General features: G+C 46.2%; 1 protein-coding gene across 1 annotated transcript in view; it reads left to right on the top strand.

Annotated features, from left to right (window-relative positions):
* ADGRA3 (adhesion G protein-coupled receptor A3) overlaps nucleotides 1-25,777 on the top strand; it is a 123,106-nt gene extending 97,329 nt beyond the window's left edge. The window contains exons 11-19 of the mRNA XM_055140310.1: nucleotides 519-680; nucleotides 3,929-4,132; nucleotides 10,115-10,328; nucleotides 10,539-10,747; nucleotides 15,475-15,599; nucleotides 17,089-17,212; nucleotides 19,952-20,097; nucleotides 23,681-23,776; nucleotides 24,219-25,777. Of these exons, the coding sequence (XP_054996285.1) occupies nucleotides 519-680; nucleotides 3,929-4,132; nucleotides 10,115-10,328; nucleotides 10,539-10,747; nucleotides 15,475-15,599; nucleotides 17,089-17,212; nucleotides 19,952-20,097; nucleotides 23,681-23,776; nucleotides 24,219-25,464 (2,526 nt within the window). The 3' untranslated portion in view covers nucleotides 25,465-25,777. The remainder of the gene's footprint in view (nucleotides 1-518; nucleotides 681-3,928; nucleotides 4,133-10,114; nucleotides 10,329-10,538; nucleotides 10,748-15,474; nucleotides 15,600-17,088; nucleotides 17,213-19,951; nucleotides 20,098-23,680; nucleotides 23,777-24,218) is intronic.
* Nucleotides 25,778-26,095: the final 318 nt, after the last annotated feature.

Here is a 26,095-nt window from a genome sequence, read left to right as displayed (position 1 = left end):
GTAAATGAAAGAAATAAAACAAATGGGACCAAAGGGAGCCCTCTTCACAGTTTTATGGCACTGTGTCTTAAAGCGTTCACCGAGCTAGAAAGATCCAGAGAAGTGCCGTCGAGGTTGGGAACCACCGTACTGCACCGGCTGCCACCCTGCGGACATGTCCGTGCGGGAAGCTGGAGTGCGAGTGGATGCAGGCGAGATAGCCAGCAGGTGGTTCTTAGGAATATGACGGAGCTCACCGGGATGCAGGAAGGAAGCAGTGTCTCTACACACTCGTTCTTCATCCGTTCCCAGCTGATGGCATGTCTTTTCTGGCTCCTTGCTGCAGGCAGTTGCACCCCTGCACCTGCCTTCGCCCGCCACCCAGCCCCCCAACCAGTTTGCGTCCCACTTGCCAGACTCTCTGCCAGGGACTTTAGATGGAAGGCCAGCAGTGGTGAGCACTAGGAGGCTGATGACCGTCTGTCCGTCCCTGTTGGTTTCAGCGCTCTGCCTTTTCTCTCCCCCCCCCTGCCCACTAGCTCGGTGACGTCATGGTGGACATTGCCAGTAACATCATGCTGGCTGACGAGCGTGTCCTGTGGCTGGCACAGAGGGAAGCGAAAGCTTGCAGTCGGATCGTCCAGTGTCTCCAGCGCATCGCCACCTACCGGCTGGCCAGTGGCGCGCACGTGTACTCCACAGTAAGTGGCATCCCCGGGAAGCCAGCCGGGGACCCAGCTGCAGTTCACTCGTAAGGCATGTATGTGCCTGAAGGCCTGCGCTGTCCCTCTGGCTTTTGGGTCTCACCCGGCAGCCCCCAGATCTGAACCAGGGACTCATACATGCAAAGCATTTCCTGCAGCCCTCTGAGCTTTCTCCCCAGCCCCTCCCTTATAACTGTGTTTTGTTTCGTTTGGCGGGGGAGAGATCGAACCCTTGACTCTGCATACCAAATGTGATTCCACCACTGAGGCATTTGCCTGGCCCTAGGAATGACTTTTTTTTTTTTTTCCTAAACATGTAATTGAATAGTGGCCGTCACCCTTTAATCCTCTGGGACTACAGCAAAATAACCCGGTAGACCTGTCTCTCGTCACTGACCACAGCCTACTCTGCTCTATTCAGGGTTCTGAAGCTGCTTTGAGAATCTAATTATTTGCCCATGGTCCCATTTCAAGAAATCTGGACTCTGCTTGAGCTCTTACTAACCTATCGGCTTTTTTGGTTTAAGGTGGAGGGGGCGCGCTATACTCGGTGGTCTCAGGGTTTATTCCTGTCTCTGTGCTCAGGGATCACTCTTGGTGGGACTCAGGATCATCTGTGGTGGTGCTGGGGATTGAACCCTGTCAGCAACATGCGAGGCAGGGACCTTACCCTCTGTTCTGTGTCTCCAGTCCCCTCTCTTGGCATTTATGTCAGTCCTACCCTTGGGATAGAGAGCTATTTATATTTATTTCATGATCACTAAGTTGAGTAGTAATACATTGTATTCACACTTAAATTGAACTCTTCTAAATTCCTTGGTGTCTGTCCCCTGTTACTTCTTGTTCGAAAACGTGTGACCAGTGGAAGAAATAAGTCCTGTAGCGGTCACATTCTGATTTGGTCCATGATTTTCATTTCTTGATTATTTTAGTGGGCTCATAAACTATTTGATTCTTCTGCCTATGATTTCACACAATTCAAGATTATTCGTTTTTCTGTTGATAGATCCTTTTTATGATGGTGCTATTTTATTTTTCCTTTTTGCTCAATTAGGTTTAGGATATGTTTTATTTCCTGACTATGAAATAAAGCAGAGATTTAGCCTGGCTGCTGTTTTACCCAGGGTAGATTTGCGCTCAGAATTACTCTCCTCTTTAAGTTCAATTGCCCTATTGGTGGCTACCCTTAGCCCTCCCAGCCACGCACGGCCATTTTTGAAGACCAGTCTACTCAGTTCAGAGAACCAAAATGATTCTTGGGCGTTTTAGCATGTAAAGCAGCTTCCAGGGAATTCTGTGCCTGCTTCTGCTAATCAGCTTAGAATTTTTTAAAAGATATATTGAATTCAATTTTATTTTATATTTGGATCTCACCATGGTAATAATCATTCCTTCCTTCCTGTCATTAATTAAACTTTTAAAGAAATTCCATGCTAATAGAGTTTACATGAAATAAGTCAGGCTGACTTATGTAAATTTTCCGTCTATGTTTTATGTAAACACTGATTTGCAAGCTTGTTCATGATGATTTGTATAGGCATTTAATATGCCAGCATCATTCCCACCGCCATTGTCACCATCCCTTTGCCATTGTCTCCAATCAGCTAATAATTTAATGTGGCTTCAAGGCACCCAGAAGGGAAAAATCCCTTCACTGAGGATTCATGGATTTGTGTCTTTGAGTAAAGGGTAATTCTTTTGTAACTCAGGGCTCACACATATATCATGGTGTATATATGTGTATATACACATACGTATACATGCATACATGCATATATATGTATATATACATATATATGTCTTTGACACAAAACCGAAATTTTAGAATCATATTATTTGCTTACATATGTAATTGAGTTTAGTAAGATGTTTTTACTATGTGTCATGTGAGAACTAACACAAAGAGATTTTTTTATGTCTTAAAAACTTGGAGATACACCGATTGTTCTATAGACGGTACTGGGCAAATTCTCCCCTCTTCTTTTTTATTTTAAAATAATCTTTCTAATTGACTTAAGATGCCTGTATCCTTTACAACCTTCGAGAAGATGACTTTGGCCACCGATAGTACTTAGGATGTGCCTTGTCTTGTAGAAGACATAGACTTTATTCTTCCTGCAAGAGAGAAAAGAAAGGCTTCATTGACCCTAGAATCTGCTGGAAGTCCTGTCACCATTTGGACTGGTCACTTCTGGCCTCGGGGGGAGACCAGGCCTCAGCACAGATGGCTGTGATAGAGCCTCAGAGTTCAGCCTCACTCTTTTGTGTCCTGCTGGCGCTGGCAGCATCTGTTTCTCACCTGATTGGCTTTAAAAGTCCCTTCCCTGGGCCAGAGGCATAGTTCACAGGGTGGAGGTTGCAGGAGGTCTTGGTAGATCCTTGCTTCAGCCTGGTCTCTGGAGAACTGCTGGCAGGAACCACCCCACCCCTTGCCCCGAGCACGCATATCCACACGTAGCCACTGATGAAGCGACACAAGGCCCCTTTCGTGTTTGAACTAGCACCTCCCTTTCCTGCCAGGGAATAAGTGAGTCTCTGAAAGGTTTCACTGGTGAAACGATGCACCAAGCTAACTCGATCTCCCTCTGAAAGGGGGCAAGTGCCTCGTGTGGCCCAAGGTGTTGGCCTGGCTGTGGTTGACTGTGCTCCCCACCCTGGAGCCCCTCCTTCATGACCAGCGTTCAGGGGAGCAGGCAACCCGCTGACGTGGCTTTTTCCTCCTTTAAGTACAGCACTTCTACTTTCGTCTGTTTCCTGCCAAGTTCTCTTCACGTTATTTGTGATCGTAATTGAGGTCTGCGCCTTTGGGTTCTTTTCCACCTGGGGATCCTTTCTGTTTCTGGATATCCTTTTGTTTCTCTGCTCTTTCTTTTTTTTTCCTTGTACTTTTGCTAGTTTTTTTCCACTGTGTCTTTGTTCAGTTAAAACCTTTGCAAGTGGCCAGTATAGCTGGAATCCTGGCATTGCATATCGCCCCCCAGCGCCTCACCCCTTCCCCCTAGCCCCAGCACTGCCAGGAGTGACTGTAGAGCCAGGCGGAACCCTGGAGCACTGTCTGGTGTGAGTGTGACCCAGCGCCTCAACAACACTACCCCCCCCCCAAACAAACAAACAAAAGCCTTGGCCTTTGGCAGAAGAGTTTTTTTTCTGAACCGATGCACTATGTTCTGCGTTTGAAAATTCTTCATGAATGCTTTTTCATTCCATATTGTGACTTTCATAACCTGTTTGCTTGCCTTTTGAAGTACTCTCCCAACATTGCCCTGGAAGCGTACGTCATCAAGGCAGCTGGCTTCTCGGGGATGACATGCACCGTGTTCCAGAAGGTGGCTGCCTCGGAGCGCACGGGGCTCTCTGACTATGGGAGGCGGGACCCGGACGGGGCCCTGGATAAGCAGCTGAGCTTTAAGTGCAACGTCTCCAATACATTTTCAAGCCTGGCGCTCAAGGTACATCATTCCTGCGGCGAAACCTGAAGACCCTTCCCAGTGTTTGAATATTCGCTCGTCCAAAATAAGTGTATTGAAAGGCATTGAGAGCAAAGTGTTTTTAGGTTGTATTTTTGTTCTTGTGTTCAGAGAAATTCAGATCAGGTAGGACTATGTGATGGCTTTTACTGGCCCAAGGAAGTTGTGACCCCTGAATCACTTTGTTACATCTCTGGGCATACTAATAGAGGGGATGTATAGATGAATAACGCATATTACAACTCTCAGTAGCCTTCCACTTTATTTCGGTCCTTCTGATTTCTGACGACCCTAAGTATTTGCCGGGCCCTAAGTACTGTGTGCTCTTGGCTTTGTACCCATTGGGCCCAATGAAAACTTATGGGGTCTTCAAGAAAAAAAAATTGATCAGGCAAGATGCAAGATGTATCAAAAAAACAAAGAAGTTCAGATATATCGTTTAAAAATGTGTGTTGGCTGGAGCAATAGCACAGCAGGTAGGGCGTTTGCCTTGCACGTGGCCAACCCGGGTTTGATTCTCAGCATCCCATATGCTTCCCTAAGCACCTCCAGGAGTAATTTCTGAGCTAGGAGTAACCCCTGTGCATCGCCGGATGTGACCCAAAAAGAAAAAAACAATAAAGGAAAAAAAAGAAAAATGTATGTTTAGTGCTAGCAGGCAAAATACAGTGTTAATATTGACTTTTTTGTGGGGAGCAGCCCTTGCCAGTGGGGGCAGGGGTCATTCCTGTCGCCACCTAGCAGGTTTGGCTAGCAGGGGTCCTGCTGGGATCCAGCTCTGCCAGGAACCCCCGGGGCCACGCCCTCAGTGCTCAGGGGCCTTCAATGCTGCACATGCGATGTGTGGTACTTCGGAATCTCATGTGACCTTGGAGACAGGACATATGTTGTAATGATGAGTTGAGTTTATTGAGAGGCTGTAGGATGCAGGGAGTAGGAATGCGACCTCTCTTGATAGAGCCAGCAACCCAGATTCGTATTCAGGTGCCCACTCAAAGCGTTCAAACTTGCACTTGTATCTTAACCGGAGCGTCAGTTATTATTGTTTTCGTTTTTCCCTTCTATTCCATAGGAATCATGAATGGGACTGAACTCAAAAGTTCTTGATAGGGTTAAATAAGGGAATCTGTAGTCATAACTGTTCATGTTTATTCTTTTGGAGTCATCTGTTCCTTATTAGATGCTGAAGATTGGAAGGTAGGGATCAGCATGGTCTCATTGTAAATCTCAGGATTCTAAAGTGTCAAGCAGGAGTATGAGACATTCAGTAACTGTTGTTCAATAGAAACCTGTTGCTAAAATTAATTAGCAATGAAGCTTAGTTAAAAAAATGCATTCTTAAGGTCAATATGATCCCCGTTAATCTTTATAGTGTGATAGATAATCATAATAATGGGCTGATTAATCAGTTTACCAATTGACAGTTTCCATATGGTTAAGGAAATATTTTTGAGTATCATAGCATCTGTCCGTTTAAAATTGAGTATTCAAGAAAACTTAATAAATTTGTTGGTGATGCTATTTAGACTCGTTCTCATTTAAGTGCTAGAAATCTACAGATAGAAAAAATTTGGACATTAGAAAGTTTTAATTACATTATAGAGCACTCAAAATCCAGATTGTCGCAGGGAAGAATATTAAAATCTAATGCAAGTATTTGAGTTCACATCCTTCAGGCTATTTAGCCTTATACACTAGTGATATTTAGCTTAATGTCATTGTAAATAGGGTAAAACCCACGGATTTAGCAAGTGAAAACACTCTGAGATCTTTGATCCTGATCATTTCACGCGTGGGTCCACTTTGAACATGAGCATTACTTCTGAAATGTCAGTGTAGACATGAGTGGCTGAGGCTCGAGATTCCTTGGTTAGTTTTAGGTATTTCCTCTTTCTGCAGCCCTCCCCCACTCCCTGCCTGCCGCCCCAGTGATGATCATTACCGGACTGCCTGTGTAGCAGTTGTGGTTACAGTCTCTTTGGTCTTCCTGATTCTGGATTAAACAGCCCTTGTGCCCCCATGCCAGGGAAGACTCGGAGTGTCAACAGGATAGCAGGGCCCCTCCGTGACTCTGCTAGGTGACCGCTCTTCTCCCAACCCACTTTCTTCTCCTCGTAGCTGGTCAAGATCCTCAGTCAAAACACACTCGCCAGCCAAACCCTGGCTTCCCCAGCGGACTCTAGGAGAGATTCTTCTCACTTACGAGCTGTGATTTGGGGCTTTATACCTATTCTTCTTTGCTCTAATCCATGCACTTTAAAATTACATATATGGTTAACTGAAATGCTAATCTTTGTGTTCTTTGCTTCAGGCCAAGTGGCAAAAAAAAAAAAAAAAGCTTGCAGTCATGATAAATGTAACAAATTAAATATGTGTTCCTGGGTGATTTTTATTGTTGTTGTTCATTTTATGAACATCCCACAATAAATGATGAGCATTTTTCTTTTTTCTTTCTTTTATTTTTTCATTTTGGGTCACACCCGGCGTTGCACAGGGGCTTACTCCTGGCTCATGCACTCAGAAATTACTCCTGGCGGTGCTCCGGGGACTATATGGGATGCTGGGAATTGAACCCGGGTCGGCCGTGTGCAAGGCAAACGCCCTACCCGATGTGCTATTGCTCTAGCCCCCCTTTCTATTTTTTCTTTGCTTTTTGGGTCACACCTGGTAATGCTCAGGGGTTACTCCTGGCTCTGCACTCAGGAATTACTCCTGGCCATTCCCGGGGGACCGTATGGGATGCCGGGATCAAACCTGGGTCGGCTGTGTGCAAGGCAGATGCCCTACCTGCTGTACTATCGTTCCGGCCCTGACATTTTTCTTACATTTAATGTAGAGTTATTACTATTAAGTATAAAGGTGTAAGTATTAATGACATCGCTGAAGCACCCGTGGACCACCACCTTCTGTACACCAGGGATGCTGTAATTATTATTTAGTAAGATGTTATGGGTTATTACAAACTTGTGAATATGTATAACAGCCTTGAACGCAGCAAGCCCCCTCCATGGGCTGCCATAGCCTGAGTTGTAAGATGTGTTGGCGTTGGGTTGGTTTTGCAGCTTTTTCCTTGATTCAAAGCTCTTTTTCGCCTTTCAGAAATTCTGAATGTCATTTTTTCAGTGTTCTTGAAACTGCTAGACTAAGTATGGTCTCTTTATGAAATCAATTTGATGTATCATAAGTAATGTGGATCAGGGAGCTATGCTTTGTTTTCATGTTGATTTTTATACTCAGAGGAAAATCATTTTATGAATTTTATACGACTTACATTTAAATATTCATTATGTAACCTTTATCTGTTGATGTATTGCATGCTGAAGAGAAATTCATATGCTTAATAGAAACTTACTAATCAACATATTTATAGCTAATTTTATTTTCTCACCAGGTTATATTTTTAAATTATATTGATGCCAGGTTTCTTCCCTTTGGAGGGATGGTGGGTAGGTTATAACTGATGGTGATGCTCAGGGTTTACTCCTGACTCTGCTCAGGGCTCACTCTTGCTGGTGCTCAGGGGAGGTCATTTGTAATGCTGAGACTGCACTGAGGTTGGTCTTGTGCAAGGCAAGTGCCTTAAACCGTGTACGTTATCTTTGGTTTCCTCTCCCCTCCCCTCCTCTCCCCACTCCTCCCCTCACTTTCCTCTGTGCTAGGAGGTCAATCCTGGCAGTTCTCTGGGGAGACCAGTGGTACTGGCTGTGGATTGAACCTGACCTCCCGCATGCAAAGTATGTGCCCATTCTGTTGAACCATCTCTCTAGCTGAACCTTATTTCCTTGGGTAATATATTTCTACTAAATTTTTCTTTTTAACTTAAAAGTAATATCCAGGGGGCTGGAGCAATAGCACAGCAGGTAAGGTGTTTGCCTTGCACACCGCAGACCCGGGTTCGATTCCCAGCATCCCATATGGTTTCTCCGAGCACCATCCGGAGTAATTCTTGAGTGCATGAGTCAGGAGTAACCCTTGTGCATCGCCAGGTGTGACCCCAAAAAAGCCAAAAAAAAGCCAAAAACAATAATAATATCCAAACTGCCAATATACAGGTACCCAGAGTGCTTTCATTCAACAGATATTTTTGGGCATCCACAATGTGCTAATGTGGCTGTAAGAATAGAATTTGAAAATCAGTTCTCAAGTTCACCATTTGCTTTGAATGGAACTTCTTAAAAATCTAAACATGGCACACAGATCTCTCACTAATTTCATAGACAGTGGGCTACTTTTCTCAACTTTTCTCAAATACAAGTGTCTGAAGCTATTATTAACCACGGGGCCATGACAAGTAAATGAATTTTTTTGTGCTTAAAAAAAAATTCTCCTATGCTAGTTAGATCGTTAGACAGTGGGTTCCACTGTGATATTTCAGGTGTCAGTTAGGAGAGAAATATGTGCCAAATTTTACCTGAGAATGGAAGAGGGAACAGCAACAGCAGCTATTTCTAAAAGCAATCTGCTGAGGAGACACAATTATATGTGTACCAGCAGCCTTGTTTTTAACATTTTTTGAACTTTTTTTGTTTTTTTGGGTCATACCCGGAAATGCACAGGGTTACTCCTGGCTCTGCACTTAAGAATTACTCCTGGTGGTGTTCAGGGGACCATATGGGATGCTGGGAATCGAACCCAGGTCGGCCTCGTTTAAGGCAAACGCCCTACCCGCTGTGCTGTTGCTCCAGCCCCTCCAGCAGCCTTATTTAAAATACTTTGTGAACTCTTCCTCCTGGCTCTCAGCCCTTCTCATTCTGATCCACCCTTTACATTGCCAACAGAATTCTTTTGCTAAAACTCGAATCTAACCAGCTCTTGAGGTTCCCAGACATACATAGGATTGGAGAGCATTTTTGCTGGGGTTTCTGGAATGTACCATAAGCAAAGGCATTAAAATAGTAGGACTTCTCAAAAGTGGTTAATCCCTAGCCTTCCCAAATTGCAGGGTATGGGAGAGGGAGAGCTATAAAATGAATCAGGGATGTATATAGTAGTCAAATTATATGGTATGTTTAGGATGGGGAGGGGCAGTGTTCTCTAAACATTGGACAACCCGGGTGTTATTTAAGCTGAAACAATATGATCTGATATTTGCGTTTCTTAAGAGGAATTCTGTTGTCCGAATTGCCCATGTAAAGAGAAGGATGAGTGATGCCAAAAAAAAAACTTTGCGGTGCGATAAGTTCTGAAAATTGGGGAATTAAAAAAAAACAATTTATTGCCCTTTTTTTGGTGTAGAGATTAATTTTTTGTTGAGCGCTAAGTAACATAAAAATTTCTAATAAATGATTCATTTAAAATTTTTTTAATTGAATCACAGTGAGATAAAGTTGAAGAATTGTTCATGATTGGTTTTCAGTCATACAATGTTCCAACACCCATCCCTTTACCAGTGTACATTTCCTGCCACCAATGTCCCCAGTTTCCTCTCCCACAGAAAGAAAAAAAAGTTCCTAATAAATCAGACAACACTTTTTGTTGTTCCTATTTGTAACTGCGTTTAACTAAACAGAAGGTATGTCTTATTCCTCGGGAAACTTACGCTAAAATAAGAATATGCTGAATTGGACCTTCTGTTATGCTTACATAATTCTTCCTTTTGTTCTTTGACAGTTTGATTCCATCATAAATCAGCATAAAGTTCTCTAGAGCCAAAATAATTAGACTGACATTTGTGATAGGCTGCATTTGTGCTTACTTACTATTCTTTCTCACTGTAAAATCGATAGCGTTATCACCACCTCCCTGATCATGCTCCATGCATCTGCCCTGCCAATAGAGAAAAGCGCGGGAACATTCGAAGCATTCCTATATTTAAGTTTTGGAGACTGAATTTTACACTGCTCTTTCTCCGAGACTTTCTGTATCGTGTGTTCTCGGAGACGTTTCTTGGATCACCTGCATAACTTGGGCAATCCTTGTTTGCTGCCCTCTCGCCTGACAGCCCCTTTGCGCTTGCCCTTCCAGAACACCGTCGTGGAGGCCTCCATCCAGCTCCCGCCTTCCCTCTTCTCTCCCAAGCAGAAGCGGGAAGTCAGGCTCACCGACGACTCCCTCTACAAGCTGCAGCTCATCGCCTTCCGCAACGGGAAGCTTTTCCCGGCCACCGGGAACTCGACCAAGCTGGCAGACGACGGCAAACGGCGGACGGTGGTCACGCCCGTCATCCTCACCAAGATAGGTTTGTGCGGGGCTCGGGCCGCGGGCAGGTACCTGCCTGGACAGGGCCGTGCTCTCCTGCCCAGTCGCAGAAGCGGCTCCTCCTATCCCGTCTTATTGCCAGGAGTCGCGCGTTGTGGCACAGGGCGACTGGGGCAGGCCCACCCGCATGCCTGCCGGCTGGCACCGCTTCTGGAGTTTGAGAAGCCCCCGTTGTGTCCCTCTTGCCCAGATGGCGTGAGCGGGGACGCCCAGCGCATCCCTGTGGTCGTGACGCTGCGCCGGATCGCGCACGGAGCAGACGCTGTGGCGGCCCACTGGGATTTCGACTTGCTGAATGGACAGGGTGGCTGGAAGTCCGACGGGTGCCACATCCTCTACTCGGATGAGAACATCACCACCATTCAGTGCCACTCCCTGAGTAACTACGCGGTTTTAATGGTACGGCAGTTGTGAACTGCATGCTTTAACACAGTGTTCTCGTGTCTTTCCCACGCGCTGGGAAGCTCCAGTGAAGGTTTTCTTTTCTCTCTTTTCTTTTCTCTTCTTTTCTTTTTTCTTTTCTTTTCTTCTTTTCTCTTTTCTTCTTTCCTTTTTTCTTTTCCTTTCTTTTCTTTCCTCTCTTTTCTTTTTTCTTTTCTTTTCCTTCCTTTTCTTTTTTCTTTTCCTTTCTTTTCTTTTCCTCTCAGTTCTTTCCTTTTCTTCCCAAATGTGTAACACAGATTTGCTGCCTTTATATAAGTGGTGCCTTTATATAACTGCTTTTATATATGTTTGATGCAGGTCTGGCTTAGGACGAATTTAAGTTAACCGCCGGGTGAAATGTCTGGTTCAATTTGGCATAGGGATTATTATGAGTAGACTACTAGGTACCTGCTAGTTATCAGGTTGATTTTGACCTTAAAATCTGGAGACATCTTCGATCCCTCCAGTGCAGCTCCCAGCCCTGAAAGAGGTACTCATGCATAGTGATGAGTCACAGTGACAAGTCAAGGACCCTGACGTGACCATCTCATGCCGTTTCCCATGACATATAAATTCCAGGTTCCTTTCGGAATTTGGATGATGGCGGTCATTTCAGTTTATTTACTCTTGACTGCAGGCTACAAGATCGACAAGTAATGTCTTCAGTTTCAGTGCCAAAGTACCATTATCTGGTATTTATCATTATTCAGACCAGTTGATTTTTGATAAAGCAACTAGTTTTTTTTTCTTTTTTAAATTTTTTTATTAGTGAATCACTTCGAGGTACAGTTACAGACTTACAAACTTTTGTGCTTGCATTTCAGCCATACAATGATCGAGTACCAGTACCCATCCCTCCACCTGTGCCCATTTTCCACAACCAATGATCCTAGCATCCCTACCACCACTCCCACCCCATTCCCTCCACCCCACCCTGCCTCTGTGGCAGGGCATTCCCTTTTGCTCTCTCTCCTTTTGGGTGTTGTGGTTGAAGCAACTAGTTTTTACTGCATAAGAACAGGATATTCCTGCTTATTCAATACGTTCTTATTCAGAATGTTTTGGATAACATTCTTATCCAGATCCTAAACATTCTTATCCTGAATATTCTTGGGGTTTGAGTGATAATACAGTGGGCTGGTTACTTGTCTTGCTTGTGGCCAACCCAAGTTCAAGTTCCCTTATCTCATATGGTCCCCTGAACACTACTAGGAGTAAGTCCTAAGTGTAGAGCCAGGAGTAAACCCTTAGCATTGCTGGGTGTGGCCCCAAACCAAAAATAAAAGTGGAACATTCTTAGTCAAATATATCCATTAATTGATATGGTTGGGTAAATGTTTCTTTGAGTCGGTTGAGGAATGTTGAAACAATTTTCCATGTACAGCAGTGTGGCCAGGCTAAAAAATTAACCTACCTGTTTGCACCCATAGGGATGTTCTTACATAATGAGGGAACCCTGTTATTCAGTATTTTGATAGATCTGATAATTAAGCAATTAGTCATGCTGGTTTTTATTTTTAGTTTTTGTTGTTGTGAGGGCCATACTTGGTGATGCTGGTGTTCCATCGTGGTGCCTGGGGTCAAACCCAGGGTCTCACCCAGGCAGTGCCTGTTCCTTGTACTGAACCACACACCAAGCTCCTTGTTTTAACTTAATTTTATAATTACTGTGACATGGTAGCAGTGGAAGGCATTACTGGTGAATCTGAAAGACATTTTTATTTTTAATTTTATTAGTGAATCACCCTGAGGTACAGTTACAGACTTACAAACTTATGTGCTTGCATTTCAGTCATACAATGATTGAGTACCCATCCTTCCACCAGTGCCCATTTTCCACAACCAATGGTCCCAGCATCCCTCCCACCACCCCCACTTCATCCCTTCCACCCCACCCCACCTCTGTGGCAGGGGTTCCCTTTGCTCCCTCTCTCCTTTTGGGTGTTGTGGTTTGCAGTAGAGGTATTAAGTGACCATCACGTTTGGTCTACAGTCTATTTTCAGCACGCATCTCCCATCCCGAGCGGGCCCTCCTAGCACCTTTTACTTGATGGTCCCTTCTCTACCTGAGCTGCCTTTTACCCCAGCATTCGAGACCGGTTTCTCAGCTGTGAAGTAATCCCTGGTACTTATTTCTACTGATCTTGGGTGTTAGTCTCCCATTCTGTTACTTTATATTCCACAAATGAGTGCAATCCTGAGACATTTTTTTCAGATGGTTTGACGTTACCTTGAGAGTAAAATGGCATTTTTATTCCTGCCTCTGTTACCAAAGATAAAACATAATTATGATGCATTTTACCTTTTGGTGAATAGTATGACTTATTTCTTTTAAGAGCCTTTACCCCACTTAATATGATCTTTGAAGCTAACTTTAATGAAAATCCATATTCCCCAGCCCTTGGGATCGATTTCTTATGTCGCTCCCCTTGGTCCGTGTGACGTCGCGCGGCTGTGGGTCAGGTAGAGAAGAGCAAGCTGGGCCTCAGACCCTCTGTTCTGATTCTCCATCCATGTGCCTGTTCCCGGTCCTACTGGCCGAGGGCGGGGTGGAACAGGCCCCGCGGGTGACTGATCAGATTCTCTTCACAAATCCATGTTTGGTCTCTTCATGTCAGAGTCAGGGGTCTGAAAATCCACATTTTATTTTATTTTTATTTTATTTTGGTTTTTGAGTCACACCCAGCGATGCACAGGGGTCACTCCTGGCTCTGCACTCAGGAATTACTCCTGACGGTGCTTGGGGGACCATATGGGATGCTGGGAATCGGACCCGGGTCGGCCGAGTGCCAGGCAAATAAATGCCCTATCCACTGTACTATCACTCCAGCTCTCGGAAGTCCACATTTTATCATGTTGTAATCACTTTTCAAATTGAAATATGCAACTTCTGAATCATTTTCCCTTTCAGTTTGAAAATGATTACAAAATACTTGAAACTAGGGAGTTCTGAGGGAGAAATAATAGATAGTAAGATTGCGTGAAGTTTATGTAATAGTTAACTAGAAAGTTGACCCAGAGAAATGAAACATGGCTCATTTTCCTGCTTTCCAACTCCTCCTCCCTTTTTCTCTCTCTCAAGGCATTTTAAGCTTAACTGTTAATACTGTACCATTGAAACTGTATTTAATCTAATGCTATTTTAAAACATCTATTTTTGAACTTCTTGCTGTTCTTCCAGATATTTAAATTAGTATAATCCTTTTCTGAAAGAAATAAGCTATTCTTTTATCTTCTATACTTTTAATCTTTTAAAAAATTGCAATATACAATTCTCAAAAGCTAAATACAATACTTACCCTTCCACTTTTCTTAAATATAATGGTGCCACCTAGAGGCAGCAAAATGAAATGCATGTGGGTTTGTTGACCAAAAGGTAGTTAGAATAGAGAAATTTTACACTTATCATTAAATATTGACAGCTTAGTTATTTGCGCACTTTGGCTAAAAGACAGTGTTTTGATTATTTATGAGTTTTCAGGGCCTCCATGAGAAAGAAATAGGGGTGAGCCCTGTACTTCTTTTCTAGCTGAAGCACAGATTGAAGATTTAAGTCATTTTTACAAACAGGGTGATTTCAGCAGGGAGGAAATTTACATTTGAAGTAAGTTAGTAAGAGTCAAAATACTTACGTATGGGGACTTTGGATAATTCTAACATCCTCGTGGGTCAAAGACTCCATTTACACATTGGAAATCTGAGCTGGGAACTTTCTAGTTGTGAGTAAAAAGCAAACCTCAAAATAGATGTTTCACTTTTCTAAAATATGCTAAAAAAGATGTCTGCTCTAAGGCCTACTTGTTGAAAGAGCCAGTTTAACTGAAGAGGCAGAAATTGTAAATTGGGTGGGGGTTTCAGGTATCTTATGCTCAGGGGGGAAATGTTTTCTCCCCTTGAAAGAAGAGAGCCTTTGGGAGAAATAACCTCGCCTGAAGGGAAAAAAAAAATTCCCCCTATAACATAAGGCGAAGTTAATGAAATCATACCTACTTTTGAATAAAGTTACATAAAGAAAGAAATAACTTTGAAAAATAGGAAATTCCAGTCTGGGCAGAGAGTACAGGGGCTAGGAAGCTTTCCTGCCAGAGTCTCGTAATCCTATTTCAGTTCCAGCCTGTATTACACATGGGACCATGAGTACAGCCAGGGCTGATCCCTGAGCACAGAGCCAGGAGCAAGAGCAGTCCAAAGTACTAAAAGTACCAACCCCCCCCCCATCAGAAACAGATGTGGCATAAAAGTCCACATCTTCTATTCTCTTTTGAAAAAAAAAAACAATAGGCCTCTTCCTGTTTGTTTCTTTGTTTGTTTATTTATTTATTTTAAAACCGTGAATATATGGTTTTTATTTTAAGCCCAGATTCTTATTTGGGTAGGTAAACCTTTGTCTAATTTGGTTTCTCATGAATTGTTCTTTCTATTTTGAGGAATCAAGATTGAGATTTAGAAAGCAAATTGGGAGAGAGAGAGGGAGAGAGAGGAAGAGGGAGAGAGGGAAGAGGGGAGAGAGAGAGAGAGAAGAGAGGATGAGAAGTAGGTAAAAGATGAACCGTGCAAGTTAGGAGAGTTGCATGAGCATTAGTCCTTGAGTGAAGCAAGGGCACAGAAGGCCCAGAGTTTTGTTCTTTCACTCTCTTGAGAAAACCCTCAGTGATTGCGTGTCCAGAAACAGCACTCGTGCAGTGCTTTCTTCCTCCCCTCAGGATTTGACGGGATCCGAACTCTACACTCCAGTGGCCAGTCTGCTGCACCCCGTGGTCTACACCACGGCCATCATTCTTCTCCTGAGCCTCCTGGCGGTCATCGTCAGCTACATATTCCATCACAGGTGGGGACGTGAACGGGACAAGGTCCTGCTGTATCTTTTTTGGGTGTGTAGGAGTTTAGGCCAGGTTTAAGTAGGACTTAATGCCACACTCTTTTGTCTGTGTGAGAATATGTATTTCCAGGGCAGCGGGGAAGATGGCTCAACGCGCTGGAGTGCGTGTGTGCTTTGTACGCAGGGTTCAGTCCCCAGCCCTTGAGGCATTCTGAGCAGCCTCTGGCACCAGCAGCTGTATCTCAGGACTGAAACAAAAATGGCAGTCACTTTATAGTCAACACGCCTTTGTTCCTTTCAATCCCAGACTTAAAACCTTGGTCCATGGGAGGGTGACTGCATCGTTTTCAGCATCTGGTCATTTGACCATTGCTGCATCTGGTGAGGATGTGTTGGCAGGTGCCAGGGACTCTCGGCTCTACACTGTTAATCTGGAAGGACAGGAGGGAAGGGGTAGATGCCCTGTGACATGGCTTCCAGATCAGACCCTGAAACTATTTCCGTTTCAGGCCGTTTCCCATTTTGTGAGACACTTCATTTTTTTTTTTTTTTATAGATGACATTTAAAAGTTTCTGTTTGGGGTTTACTTCCAGCTTGGCGCTAGGGCAGGACTCTGCTAGTGCCAGGGTCTGGCCCCCAAGGGACCTTCCGCGTATAGAGCAAACACTTCCCCCGAGGCGCATCCCTCAGCTCCTCTCCATGCTATCTGTAAGAAAATTGGTGGCGTGTGAGCATGAAAATCTGAGGCGTTTTTTTGTCCATGGGAGGCAGAGCTGCCGAGGATTGTATTTCGTGGTGGGAAGTAGATGAATTGAAAGGGTTCGCTAAGCAGAAATGCACTTTTGAAGAGGTTTTGCGGGAATGTATTTTAAAACCGGACAACTATGACATTTATTGACATTTAGTTAAGAAACAAAAAAGAGATTTTGATATTAAGAAAAAGAGAGGAGGGAAGACTTCAACATTTATTTGCGAGGCTGGGAGAAGGGCAGTGAGTGTTTGGGCTGTGTTGGGCCACAAAGACAGGCCAAGTAGAGATGGAGACATCCCGCTGAAGGTTTTAGGAGGACCACAGGCATCTGCCTGCCAAAGGCCTCAGAGCTAGCAGCAGCCCTAACTAACAGCTTTCTTGGTGTGTAGAATAGGTTTAGTCTTTAGTGTACTGCATGCAAAGGTCCATCAGTGATTTACTTGCCTTTGTAAGTAGACTTGTAACAAAAGTCTCACGATGGAGACGTTACTGGTGCCCGCTACAGGAGGACAGTGCTACAGTATCAGTAAGTGACACAGGTAATTGTGAAGAAACTAAGATAGAGAGAGAAAGAGGGAAGGAGGGAGGGAGGGGGAAGAGAGAGCGAGGGAGAGAGAGAGAGAATGAAATTGCTTTTCAAATCAAATGCTTTGGCAGTTGGGGAGGCTCACTTGGGATGCATTTGACCTTGTGTCGGGTCAGAAGAGCTCGCCTGAATCTGAGTATTTCCCCTTCTTTCTTGACAGTTTGATCAGAATCAGCCTCAAGGGCTGGCACATGCTTGTGAACTTGTGTTTTCACATTTTCCTGACCTGTGTGGTCTTTGTGGGAGGAGTCACCCAAACCAGAAACGCCAGCGTCTGCCAAGCGGTATGTCACAGTGGAAGCTTAAAATGAAAGGGGAAAAATACTGTGTCAGAAAATTATTGGATCAGTTTTGTTAACTGTGAAAGGGTAAATGGTAGCATAAAGTTGTTTTTTTTTTCCCTTAAAGGTCAGACAAATGTCTGTCACTTGAACAGTTTACCAGTATACTTCAATTAGCACTTTACAATTGATTATATGACTTAAGGAGTTTGTCTTTTATCTTTGGGAATTCAGTGCTTTGTGGTACATCTCATAATGCTTAATGAATGCCAACTGTTTGTAAAATCCTAATGCTGTGGAAAGAGAAATGATTTTCTCTGACAATAGGATTTTAAAAGTTATTTATTATGAAAACATTAGGAATTAGGAAAATATTTAACTGTGAGATATTAAAAAATGAAATATCTTTTCTGATTAATAGGAAAAATTAAATTATTTAACTCTTAATTGCAAATAAATTTCCTTTTAATTTATCCTTTAATCACATTCGGTATAATTGTTTGGAAAGATTCATTATTCTTCAAACCTAAATTGTTCTCTGGAAACTTAAAAATGTCATTATAAAGCACTTTAGAACTAAAAAGTTTAGTTTTTCTAAGTCTTAAATCTAAAACAAAAACATTTTTTTTTTATCTTATATCTCCTGGAGTAAAGATACTTTAACCTCTCTTTGTGAACTCTCTGTCTAACCCTTTCTTGTTCTTTTGATTTTTCTGTCAGAGAAGACTAGCAATCCTAAAAACTACCACTTGGAGTCAATTTTTTTTTTTTTTTTTTTTTTGCTTTTTGGGTCACACCCGGCTCTGCACAGGGGTTACTCCTGGCTCTGCACTCAGGAATTATCCCTGACGGTGCTCAGGGGACCATATGGGATGCTGGGAATCGAACCCGGGTCGGCCGCATGCAGGGCAAACGCCCTACCCGCTGTGCTATCGCTCCAGCCCCTGGAGTCAATATTTGTGACTTATCTTAAGTTTTTGAGTTTCTGCGTATTACATTTTTTCATACTCTTTCAACTTCTTGGGGTGACTTCAGGTAGCTCAAAGGTTATTTTAGGTTTTTTTTTTCCTCCATTTCTTTCTGTGACGTTTTTACAGTGTGATGAGCATGATTTTCTTGATTTGGGGGACCATCCTTTTAGAGATAAAAAAAAAAAACCAACTTTATTTTTTCTGGGAGATTCTCATGAAGAGAATATTGCCTTTAATAATTATTTTTAGGAAGAAATAATCAAAAAGATTATTTCAGTGAATTCAGAAAGCTGAATGGCACTCTTGGTTCCCTGATAACACATGCATCCATCCTCTTCAAAAGCGTTTATAAGCCTCTCAAGCTGGAGACATAGTACAGCTGGTGGGTGCTGCCTTTCTCCGCTGATCCAGGCTCAATCCCTTGCACACCGTATGTTCCTGATCCCCTCCAACAGTGATCCCTAAGTTTGGAGCCAGAGTAAGCCCTGAGCACCACTGGGTGGGGCCTCTCAAATGAACAAAAAAGTTGTTAAGCCTTTCCATCTTATCTTCCTTGAGAGTTTTATATTCATCTTGAGTTGTTTTAAGGACAGATCACATGACACATGTGACTTTCATCATTCCTTTGGGAAGAAACTTCATTATTGTCCTTGTTTACATTTGTCACCGTTACCCATTGATTACCTCTCAGGTCTCAAATGCAGTGAGAAGTAATATAGTCCCTGCAAAGTCCCCAGAGATGGTCATTGATAATACCTGTTCTGCAGTTGAGGAAAATCAGTTTCAAAGCGGTGCATTGGCATTGTTTACTTAATGCCATACCCTTAAGCAAAAAATGAAAAAAAAAGCATTCTTTTTTATTATTATTGGTTATTATATGCTACGCAGTACACTAAATACTTTTATTTTATTTCAATAGTGCTATCATATTAGTATTTAGTGCTATCATTTTTAGTTAACAAAGGGGCTTTTCAAACCCATGCTTGGGCTGCAGAATTATCATACCCCAGGGCAGGGTGGGTCCTGGTGTTAAAACCAGTTTTTTCTTGCAGAGCTAGCATGTTCACCCTCATCTGCTCATGTACCATTATGCTCTATAAAAATTTTTCAGGCCTCCTGTTCTACAGCTGTGACTTTGGACCCTCTCTGTTCCTTTGCCTTCTGTTGTCCTCCCCAGAATGGGATTTAGCAACTGAGCTTGAGTTTGAAACATTTCACCTCTTAGGACCACACCTTTGGTTTCATGTCCAGGAGCCAGATTATGGGATAGTAGGGACTCTCTATTGTGTGAGTTATTGGTGACTACTAACTTCTCTTGTGGCCCACCTGTTCATCTGTGCGTTCAGCATTGGAGAGCATTTTAATCCCCTGTTATTTACCTTCTTCAGTTCTTTGTTACAGTAGCAGGAAATAGTGTTGCTCCATAGAGTAGACCTTTATCCTCTTTTGGCATCAGATTTTCAAGAGATGTTTCACAAACCTTTTTTTAAATGTTTTTTTTTCTTTTTGGGTCATACCTGGCAATGCCCAGGGGTTACTCCTGGCTCTGCACTCAGGAATTACTCCTGGCGGTACTCGGGGGACCATATGGGATGCTGGGAATCGAACCTGAGTTGGCCCCGTGCAAGGCAAACGCCCTACCCGCTGTGCTATCGCTCCAGCCCTGTTTCAGAAACTTTTTGGTGCGCTTTCTAGCCTGGGCATGTTATGGTGGAAAAGAGCGTTTATTTCCTGCCCTTTTCGGTAATGCATTCCTCCATCATCTCCCTAGGTGGGAATAATTCTTCATTATTCCACCCTGGCCACGGTGCTGTGGGTGGGGGTGACCGCGCGCAACATCTATAAGCAAATCACTAAAAAACCGAAACGCTGCCAGGACCCTGACGAGCTGCCCCCGCCCCCTCGGCCCATGCTCAGGTAAGTGCCAAGTGGCATTCACTCAGTTCGCCGGACTCGGTGGAATCACGGTGGTGGCAAAAAAGCGCGGCTTGAGAGAATTGGTGACCTGGGTTTGACTCGTGAATGAGGGGGTGCCTCGGTGGCAGTCAGGGCCTGGCCACCTCTGGGAATAGCTTCCCCTCCTGGAGGGGGCCTTATTCTGGGTTCCGGAACCCAGGGTCTGTGTACGCGGAAAGCCCCCCACTCCTCAGCATACTGCAGTGCCTGCTGGGCGTCCAGTCGGCTCAGTGCCATTTGCCCTAAGACGGGGCTAGACGCCACCGGCCAAAGGTTTCGTCTTGCAGGGTTTCCCACCTGCCACTTCAGGTGCCCGCCGGGAACTGAACTGTGAGTCAGACCTGTGAGGCTCACCAGCTGCGAACACACCAGAACTCCCCTCTCACGCAGCTGGCAGAAATCAGGAACGTTTTGACTTACCGGATGACCCGTTTATTCTACAAGGATGAGTCAGCAAGGGACGGGGTTACTCTTGGCTCTGCACTCAGGAACTAACTCCTGGCAGTGCTCAGGGATGCTGGGAATCGAACCCTGGTTGGCTTCCTTCGTGCAAGGCAAATGCCCCACCTGCTGTGCTATCACTCCAGCTGCTCAATCTGTGTCTTAACCCTTTGGTGGCCATGGCCAGGTACAGCCCTGGGGACTCCAGAGCACTATTGGGTGTAGCCCAGCACCACCCTCCCGACCCACCTCAAAAATAAATAAATAAATAAATAAGCTCTAAAAGTCTTCACACAAAAAGATACATTCTGATCCTCAGGGGTCACTTACATAGGTGGGTTTGTTGGTTTGTTTTGAGGGGGGCACAGCCAGAGGTGGGCTGGGCTCACTCCTGGCTCTGCACTCAGGATCACTCCTGGCTGGGCGCTGGGGGAGCCTTTGGGATGCCATGGGCTTAAGGCAAGCGCCCTGCCCACTGTACTGTCTCTCTGGCCCCCCGCACACATGATTTTTGATGCTGCGGTAATGAACATGTCTTCAGGAGTAATCAGTTCAGGAAAGCAGGATCCCTGGTCCATGTGTGGGCTGCATAAGAGGCCGGGGAAGATGAGAGGAAGGGCCAGTGCTCCACAGGATGCAGCAGGCACGCTTGGCCACAGTCAGATCGAGGACAAGCTGCGGGATGCCTTTGGCCCCTTTCATTAAAAGAATTGGTAGTTGGGAGAAGATGTTTGAGTCAGACATTTGGATCTCCTGTCCTCAAGCAGCTGTCCTTTCCGTTTTCAGGTAAATAGACACGTGATAACTAAGATTCAGTGCGCGCCCCTGCCCCCCCGCCCCCGGAAATAGACATTTCAGCCTCCAAGGCCAGTGCAAGTGCCTGGCGACCTCCTGACCACTATGCCCTCTTGGGCCTGTTCCAGACTCCTGCCCTGTCATGTCCTGCAGCTCAGGAAGCCACAGCTGCCGGCTCTATGGAGGTGGTGGCAGGGACAGGGTGGCTGGGGAGAGTCTCCTTGGACCCAGGAGAGGACAGTTCTCAGCAGGAAAGCAGCCTCAGTGGGACATGGGGAAGGCATTGATGTTTCAAGATTCTCCTTGGAGACAGAAGCGCAGCTGTAAGGAACATTCCGGGAGAGGGGGAACCAGGAGAGGGGAGAAAACAGGAGAGGGGGAACCAGCAGAGGGGGAACCAGCAGAGGGGGAACCAGCAGAGGGGGAACCAGGAGATAGGGGAAACCAGGAGAGAGGGAACAGGAGAGGAGGAACCAGGAGAGGGGGAACCAGGAGATGGGCGGAGTCAGGAGAGGGGCAACCAGGAGAGGGGGGAACAGGAGAGGGGGAACAGGAGGGGAGGAACCAGGAGAAGGGGGAGCCAGGAGAGGGGGGACCAGGAGATGGGGGGAACCAGGGGAGGGGAGGAACCAGGAGAGGGGAGGAACCAGGAGATGGGGGAAACCATGGGAGGGGGACCCAGGAGGGAGGGAACCAGGAGAAGGGGAGAACCAGGAGAGGGGAAACCAGCGTGTCTCTAGGCTGCGAGTTCAAGCAGCGGAATCAGGGCTGGTAACAGGAAGTCCTGCATTCATTCTGAAATAGTCTGAAATGTTCCGTGAAGAACGTCTCTGAGTTAGCATTGCAGGAGGAAGGGTAGGGGGGTGCCCCCACGTGCTGGACTCCCTTTAAGTCTGTAAAATAAAGGAAGGGGTATGGTTGTTTTTGTTTTTGTTTTTGTTTTTGTTTTTTTGAGGGGTGATTAGCAGTTTTTCAGCAGCACTGATACAGTTTAGGATTTTCTTGACGGTAAGCAGGACTCAGACAATGCCTGCCAGAATGGGATTATCTGCCTGCAGCCAGCTCACTATGTGGACTGTGTCTCAGGAAGAAGCAAGTGCAGAAGTGAGACCTGGACGAGATGGAAGGACCAGGCCAGAAAGTTCCCCGTAACTTTCATCAGGGAGCTCAAAACACCTCGGATCAGAACAAGTTTTCCTCCAGATGGCCTGACACCCTTATGTGCTGTCACTGCCCTGTCATTTTCCCGCCTCCTCACAGCCAGCCCACGGAAGTGGGCAGTAAGGGCCTCTGTGCTGTGTGCAGCTGCTGCCAGGCCGGTGTCTTAGATTGTTAGTGTCCGTGATTCGAGGAATGAGACAGGGTCAAAAATGCGAGCAAAGAAGTTCTTTATTTGCACTAAGCACATGTACACCAGGTCCCCTGCACAGAGGGCGACCCCGTCTCCTTGAAAGCGTCTCTTTTATCCCTTTACTTGGGTTCGGACCTTGGTGCCTTGGATTGGCTCCCTCCCAGGACCCTAGGGTCCTGTTTTTGTTTTTTTTTTTTTTCCTTTGATTGGCTTACCCCTTCCTTGCTGCCCTCGCCCAGTTTGACTGCCTTTCCCCTTTTCAGGCTGTAGCCTGCCGCTTTGCCTTTTGCGGTCCTGCACCCTTACATATTCTTCTGCTTTCCCAGATCTTATGCCAGTGATTGTGTTACCTAGGTTACAGGTAAACCTGGATATCATGCAGTATGCCTGCTTAGTATCAGGACGTGGGACTATGGCTAATACGGGGTCCCTGGTGTTAGATCTTGCGGCCTTTCAGTGTTGGTGCTCAGGGGAGGTCAGACCGTGGTAGACGGTCTCTAATGTGCCGCTGGATTCAGGCACGACCACACTATTAATATTCCATGTTGTATTTTGTCTGATAGATAGCACACTGAAATCTTAAAGTCCATTTTTCAATGAATTTCTATTTTACCATCTAAACCTACCAGTTTCCCGCTAAGTATAACGAAAATCGACCTGTAGCAGCTATTACTTGGCCTGTCCACAAGGTGGCAGAAGCAGATCAAACTTTTCTCCATGTGGAAAATGAACTAGACTGTTACTTAACAAGAAAAAAAAAGTGCAAACACAGGTGGAAAAAAAGTTTAAGTGTTATTGCTAACCAAGTAGCCCCCCCGAAAGGGAAAGTTAACCATCACTGTTGTTCAGGGAATAATTAGCTCCAGAAAGTGGCAGACCTGAGATGCTCCAGTAAGGGGTCTAGTTCCTTACAGACTGGGGCAATCAATGAACTAGTTTTCCCCACTCGCCTCCTAGGTTTTACCTGATTGGGGGTGGCATCCCCATCATAGTTTGCGGAATAACAGCTGCAGCGAACATCAAGAATTACGGCAGCCGGCCCAGCGCACCCTAGTAAGTAGTTTGTATTCTCTGGACACCTGGCCCAGTTGCGTGTGTGTGTAAACGCTCGCGCGTCTGTGTCTGTGTGTGTGTGTGAGAGAGACAGAGACAGAGACAGACGCCTGGCCCCATTGCTCCTCTGTGTGTGTGTGTGTGTGTGTGTGTGTGTGTGTGTGTGAGAGAGAGAGAGAGAGAGAGAGAGAGAGAAAGAGAGAGAGAGAGAGCTGGTCCTAGTGCTCCTGTGTGTGTGTGTGTGTGTGTGTGTGTGAGAGAGAGAGAGAGAGAGAGAGAGAGAGAGAGAGAGAGAGAGAGAGAGAGAGAGAGAGAGAGAGAGAGAGCTGGTCCTATTGCTCCTCTGTGTGTGTGTGTGTGTGTGTGTGTGTGTGTGTTTTGACTCCCCAGCACCGAAAGTGCCCGCGCTGCTTTGTCCACTGACCACACGGCTCTTTCCTAGTTGCTGGATGGCGTGGGAACCCTCCCTGGGAGCCTTCTACGGGCCAGCCAGCTTTATCACGTTCATCAACTGCATGTACTTCCTGAGCATATTTATTCAGTTGAAAAGACACCCAGAGCGCAGATACGAGCTGAAGGAGCCCACGGAGGAGCAGCTGAGGCTGGCGGCCAACGAACACGGGGAAATCCATCCCCCGGACTCGCTGTCTCTGTCCCTGATGTCCACGTCGGCGCTGGAGAACGAGCATGCGTTCCAGGCACAGCTGCTGGGGGCCGGCCTGACCCTGGTCTTGTACGTCACCCTGTGGCTATTCGGCGCCCTGGCCGTGGCCCTGTACTACCCGCTGGACCTGGTCTTCAGCTTCTTTTTCGGCGCCACGTGCCTGAGCCTCAGTGCCTTCCTCGTGGTCCACCACTGCGTCGGCCGGGAGGATGTCAGGCTGGCGTGGATCATGACGTGCTGCCCGGGCCGCAGCTCATACTCGGTGCAGGTCAACGTGCAGCCCCCGGCGGTGGCCGGGCCCAACGGGGAGGCCCCCAAGTGCCCCCACAGCAGCGCCGAGTCCTCGTGCACCAACAAGAGCGCATCGAGCTTGAAAAACGCTTCCTCCTCGCAGTGCTGCAAGCTCACCAACCTGCAGGCGGCCGCGGCGCAGTGCCACGGCAACGCGCTGCCCGCCAGCGCCACGCCGCCGCAGCTGGACAACAGCCTTACCGAGCACTCGGTGGACAACGACATCAAGATGCACGTGGCGCCGCTGGACGTCCAGTTTCGGGCCAACGTGCACGCCGGCCGCCACCACAAGAACAGAAGCAAGGGGCACCGCGCCAGCCGGCTGACGGTGCTGCGGGAGTACGCCTACGACGTGCCCACCAGCGTGGACGGCAGCGTGCAGAACGGCGCGCCCAGGGGCCGGCCGGGCCCGGGCGAGGGCCACGCGCGGAGCCGCCGGGCCTACCTGGCCCACCGGGAGCGGCAGTACAACCCCCCGCACGCCGACAGCAGCGACGCGGCCAGCACCCTGCCCAAAAGCGCCAGGAACTTCGAGAAGCCCGTGGCCGGGAAGAGGGACCCCCCACGGAAGCCCACCGTGGTGGAACTCGAGAGCCAGCAGAAGTCGTACGGCCTCAACCTGGCCGTCCAGAACGGGCCTGTCCAAAGTGGGGGGCTAGACGGACCCTCCCCGGGCAGCCCGGGCAGCGGCCACGTGAGGACTGGGCTGTGGAAACACGAGACCACGGTGTAGCGGGGACGCCCCGGGAAGCCTCGCCGCGTTCCCGCAGGCCCCGAGCGCGTGACAGCAAACTGGTTGAAGCCACCTTAGGGGTGCGGATTCTCAGTTGGGGATTGTATGCGTTTTCTATCCTCGGCCGTGATGGTTATTTTATTTTATTTTATTTGTCTAAAGAATTTTTTTTTAAGCCTTTTTAAGCATCGTTTTCCGTTGTCAAAACACCAGCAGGAGTTTGGGGAATTTGAAATCCGGTTTCTTGGAACCTGCACTAGCTACTCCACATTGCGGGCTTGTATTTAATAAAATAAATAGATGTTTGTCATGGTGTCAATCTGAACACTCTTATGTTTTAGTCTAGAAGCACTCTGTTCTGTGGTAACGAAGCTGATAGGCTGGGTTATATATATTTTTTATTTGAAGCACTGGGTTTGCCACACAGTCAGTGTCAGGGTTTTATGCACACAGTCTTCCAACCATGCACCCTCCACCAGCTGCCAGCGTCCACTCTCCACCATTGTCTCATCATTGTCACTGTGTCACTGTCATCCTGGTGTTCATCGATTTGCTCGAGCAGCCACCAGTAACGTCTCCATTGTGAGATTTGTTGTTACTGTTTTTGGCATATCGAATATGCCACGGGTAG

Source organism: Sorex araneus, chromosome 5 (assembly GCF_027595985.1).
Source record: "Sorex araneus isolate mSorAra2 chromosome 5, mSorAra2.pri, whole genome shotgun sequence".
Lineage (NCBI taxonomy): Eukaryota > Metazoa > Chordata > Mammalia > Eulipotyphla > Soricidae > Sorex > Sorex araneus.
The sequence above is the reverse complement of the archived record's forward strand: the minus strand, read 5'-3'. Positions and strand labels throughout refer to the sequence as shown.